Here is a 5,302-nt window from a genome sequence, read left to right on the forward strand (position 1 = left end):
TGCATACATTTCTCTTGGTTTTGATGTATCATGCATCTTAAGTCCTTCCGGTATTTTCATGTATATATCATTATCAAGTGAGCCATATAAATAAGCAGTAACAACATCCATAAGATACATATCAAGATTATTAAATACTGATAAACCAATTAAATAATGAAAAGTAATGGTATCCATAACAGGAGAATATGTTACATCATAATCAATACCTGGTCGTTGGGAAAAACCTTGTGCAACAAGACGGGCCTTGTATCTTACAATTTCATTTTTCTCATTTCGTTTTCTTACAAAAACCCACTTATACCCAACAGGTTTCATACCTTCAGGTATAGCCACAATAGGTCCAAATACTTTTCGATTTTTAAGAGACTTTAATTCAGTATCTATTGCATCTTTCCAGTTTTTCCAATCATGTCTATTTTGACATTCATTGACAGATCTGGGTTCGGGATCATCATTTTCATTTGTAATTTCACATGCAATGGAAAATGAAAATATTTCATCAATATTTATGTCTTTTCGGCTCCACAAATTTCCCGTATTAACATAATTAATTGAAATCTCGAGATCATTCTTATTTTCAGTTTCATTATCAATGATCTCATTATCATCATCTTGTGTTTTTTCGAGAGCACACTTTTCATTGTCAGATTTATCACTATCTAGTGTCTTTTCAAGATCACTTTCGATCATATTCACCTATTCTGTTCCTTTTCTTTTTCGGGGATTTTTGTCTTTGGAACCTACAGGTCGACCACGCTTTAAGCGTGCCTTAGATGTACTTGCTACATCATTTAGTTTTGATATATCAATCCGAGATGGGACATTTACAGCTGGTACATGTGACTTTGTCACCCTTTTTAAATCAGTAAATGAATCTGGTAGTTGATTTGCTAAATCTTGTAATTGTACTATTTTCTTTACATTTTCTTCCCATGATTTATTATATGGGTCCAGATGTAATAAATGTGGTACATGCCATGTTATTTCATTTTCCAATGGTTTATTTTCTCCTCCTAGTGTTGGAAAATTTGTTTCGTCAAAATGACAATCAGCAAATCTTGCCTGAAAAACATCAGCTGTTAAAGGTTCAAGATATCTAATAATCGATGGTGATTCATACCCCACATATATTCCTAACCTTCTTTGAGGTCCCATTTTTGTTCTTTGTGGTGGAGCTATTGGTACATATACTGCACAACCAAAAATTCTTAAATGAGAGATATTTGGTTCTTTACCAATTGCAAGTTGATAAGGGGTATGTTTATGATCAGCACTTGGCCTTAGACGTATGAGTGCTGCAACATGTAAAATTGCATGACCCCAAACTGTAACTAGTAGCTTAGTTCTCATTATTAAAGGTCTAGCAATATATTGAAGACGTTTGATTAATGACTCAGCTAAACCATTTTGTGTATGTACATGAGGAACAGGATGCTCAACAGTAATTCCAATCGACATGCAATAATTATTAAATGATTCAGATGAAAATTCACCGGCATTGTCAAGTCTAATTTTCTTTATAGTATAATCAGGAAATTGTGCCCTTAATTTAATTATTTGTGCAAGAAATTTTGCAAATGCCATATCACGACTTGACAGTAAACAGACATGTGACCATCTACTAGATGCATCAATTAATACCATAAAGTACCTTAATGGTCCCGACGGTGGATGGATGTGTCCACATATATCTCCTTGGATTCTTTCAAGAAATGCGGGTGATTCTGTCTGAATCTTGCCTGGTGAATGTTTTGTTATTAATTTTCCAAGAGAACAAGCTTCACATGGTCTATCTCCTTTTGTAAGCTTTAAACCTTTCAATGAATGACCATGAGTACTTTCAACTATTTTACGCATCATCGTTGAACCAGGGTGACCTAAGCGGTCATGCCATAAAGTCATAGTTTTGGGATCTTCTTTTACCATTAAATTACATTCAATTTCATGTATATATGTATAATGTAATCCAGAAGGTAATTTTGGTAGTTTTTCTAAAATTTTCTTCTTTCCCAAAATATTAGTAGTAATATTAATGTATTTCATATTACCTTCGGTTGTAGTTTCAGTATCATATCCTTGACTATATATGTCATTAAAACTCAACAAATTTCTCTTTGATTTCGGAGAGTATAGAGCATTATTAATGACAAACTTCGTCCCATTTGGTAATATGAACATAGTATTACCTGTTCCTTTAATTAAATCTGCTGGACCTGAGATTGTGTTTATTACACCTTTAGTAGGAAATATTTTGGTGAAATATTTCTTACTTTTGAGGATCGTATGGGTAGTTCCACTGTCTGGAATGCAAATATCTTTGTCATGATCCATTTCTATCCTTCTTAAAATAAAAATAAGATTAAATAAAAGAGAGGGTAAGATAATACAACATATTCAACAATATTATTTTATTTAGATCATGAAAATATTAGATAGTCACACAACATGCAAATTCTTAAAAATATACACAACACACATTACATATATATATATATATATATATATATATATATTAATTCATTAGTTAATCCATATTAATATCTTCTCCTATGAAATCAGCAACCTCAAGACATGTAGTATTATTCTTGGGTTCAATTTCATTAAAATTAACCTCCTTTTCCTTTCCATCAACAGATTCTTTGTATCTTTTACACAGGTACTCTGGTGTCCTACATGCTTTAGACCAATGACCTTTCTTTCCGCATCTATAACAACGATCATCATGATTTCTAGAGGGACCTTCCTGGATGCTTTTACCTTTACCTTGATGATTCTTGTTGGTTTGGTCATATTTGAGAGGCCTGTAATTCATATAACCTCTTCCACGGCCTCCACCACGAAAATGGTTTCGACCATGACTTCTGCCTCGACCACGACCACCAAAACGAGCATAGCCACCACGTCCTCTTTGGCGATTATAACCAACACGCCCTTGATTAAAAGTTGTGGCGTTTATTTCAGGATATGTCATTGTTCCTGTAGGACGCAACTGGTGGTTTTTAATGAGCAGCTCATTATTTTGTTCAGCCACTAGAAGAGCTGTAACCAAATCAGAGTATTCAGTAAATTCCCTCATTCTATATTGTTGTTGCAATATCACTTGAGATGCATGGAAAGTTGAGAATGTTTTCTCCAACTTTTCCTTTTCAGTTATAGTTTTGCCACAAAATTCTAATTGTGCAATAATTTGATGCATAACAGAGTTATATGCAACAACAGTTTTATAATCTTGGAACCTTAATTTGTTCCATTGATCCATTAATGAGGGCAATAAGACTTTCTTCTGATGCCCAAATCTTGCCTTAATTTTGTCCCATAAAATCTTGGGATCTTTTGCATTCGAATACTCTGTTTGTAATCCATCATCAATGTGGTGCTTGATTATACGATTTACTTTTGATTTTTTCTTTGCCAATTCCTCTGGGACATCTCCCAAATCGTCTCTCTCAAGAATCTTGTCGAGTCCCTCACATGCAAGATACTCAATTAAGTTGTTGTTCCAGGTTATGTAGTTGTCTCCAGTTATGTTTAAAATTTTGAATTGGTGCTTAACATTTGACATGATTATATCTAAAATACAGAAGAACATAATCAAGATTTAATATATATATATATTATGACGAAAATAGAAATATCATTTTATTTAATAGCAACGATTACAAGAACATGATAATATTTTAATCTAAGCCTCCACGAAAATAAAAAGTAATCACACAAGCTAAGACTAATAATGGTAAAACGCTAATTATAGCTAATCCTACAAAATCTTTTCCTAATTCTTCAATATGGGTGAAAAAGAAGAAGAACACAATAACCACAAGTAGAGTGATGCATAGTAAAAGGATTTTAGCCATTTTGTAAGTATGGGTAAATATTTTGAGATGTAAAAATTATGAATGAATGTGATGTATTTATAGAATGAGTTTTGTAAAAATGACCGTTACTGTTACCGTTAAATACACTGTTCATAGCCGTTGAAATCACTGTTCATGACCGTTGATTTCACTGTTCATAACCGTTGAAATCACTGTTCATGACCATTGATTTTACTATTCATTAACGTTGGATAATGAGAAAAATATTTTAAGTGTTTAAATATCATCTAAGTTATGACACATGAGTAGTATAGAAAATCACAAGACAACATATATGGTAAATGAATATATATGATAATCATATTAAATTTATTTATTTATATTTAATAATGTCTCATGAATCAATATTATAAATGGGGTTTTAGACCTCCATTAAATATAAAAGTTAGATGGGGTTTTAGACCTCCATTAAGCATGAAAGTAAAAATTATATTAGATGGGGTTTTTAGACCTCCATTAAGCATGAAAGTAAAAATTATATTAGATGAGGTTTTTAGACCTCCATTAAGCATGAAAATAAAAATTAGATTAGATGAGGTTTTTAGACCTCCATAATAATAATAATAATAATAGCCACTCTAGTTATAAATCACTTGACAAATTGCCAGTTTTCTATAACCGGGGCAGATAATAATAATATTAATATGATAAAGATAAATGATATACATAGCAATATTAAGTAATGATTTTAATGTGATCAGAATAGATAACATACCTAGCAGTAGTGTAAACTTCCGGTAGAAACGATCGTGCTGATAACGTGTTAAAGATTTAGATATTTAAATACTTATTTTATGATATTAGTGAAATAATAAGATAATATAAGTTACTACTTTATAAACTAAGTAAATCAAGAGAGAAAGAAGTAGGATGATATATTTTGATTTCTCAAAAATGGTGTATTTTTACATGAATCAAAGTGTGGTATTTATACTACTAAATTTACCACTATTACATGTGTGAAATTATTTGTTTCACTATTCTAATTTGACATTTACCTAGATAATAGATAATTATCACTTACTATTGTAAGTTGACAATTTGGATAGATATTTCAACTATAATAATTATGTCTATATTTCAACTATAATAATTATGTCTATATAATTTATTATAACAGTTACAATATTTTTGCTGGCCACTGACTTGTTTTATTTTTTTTTTTTTTTTTATAGAAAGTGCTCATAATATAATATTACAATAAAACGAGTGGAGGTAGTAGTTAATTGTAAATTGTAATGGTGCACAGGTGGCTCAAATTGTGATGTAGTAAAGCCCAATTTGGAGCTTTCACCAAATTTCATGAAAACTGACATCATTTAATTATGCCGATTTATTACTATACCCGTTTCAAAATGAGCGTCGTTTTAGTCAAAAAAATTGTTTTAAAATGAATGTCACTTTACATTTCCAATACAACTTTA

The 5,302-nt window shown here is 31.1% G+C and overlaps 1 protein-coding gene across 1 annotated transcript; it reads right to left on the minus strand.

The window, feature by feature from the left end:
• Positions 1–2,527: 2,527 nt before the first annotated feature.
• On the minus strand, positions 2,528–3,906 carry LOC146932368 (uncharacterized). Its single transcript, XM_085707753.1, has one exon. It carries the CDS (start codon positions 3,590–3,592, stop codon positions 2,528–2,530), a length of 1,065 nt encoding a protein of 354 aa, XP_085563879.1. The 5' UTR covers positions 3,593–3,906.
• Between the last annotated feature and the right edge of the window lie 1,396 nt (positions 3,907–5,302).

The sequence above is a fragment of the Medicago sativa genome, chromosome 4 (assembly GCF_051527215.1).
Source record: "Medicago sativa cultivar Bolivia chromosome 4, Bolivia_mono, whole genome shotgun sequence".
Classification (NCBI taxonomy): Eukaryota; Viridiplantae; Streptophyta; class Magnoliopsida; order Fabales; family Fabaceae; genus Medicago; species Medicago sativa.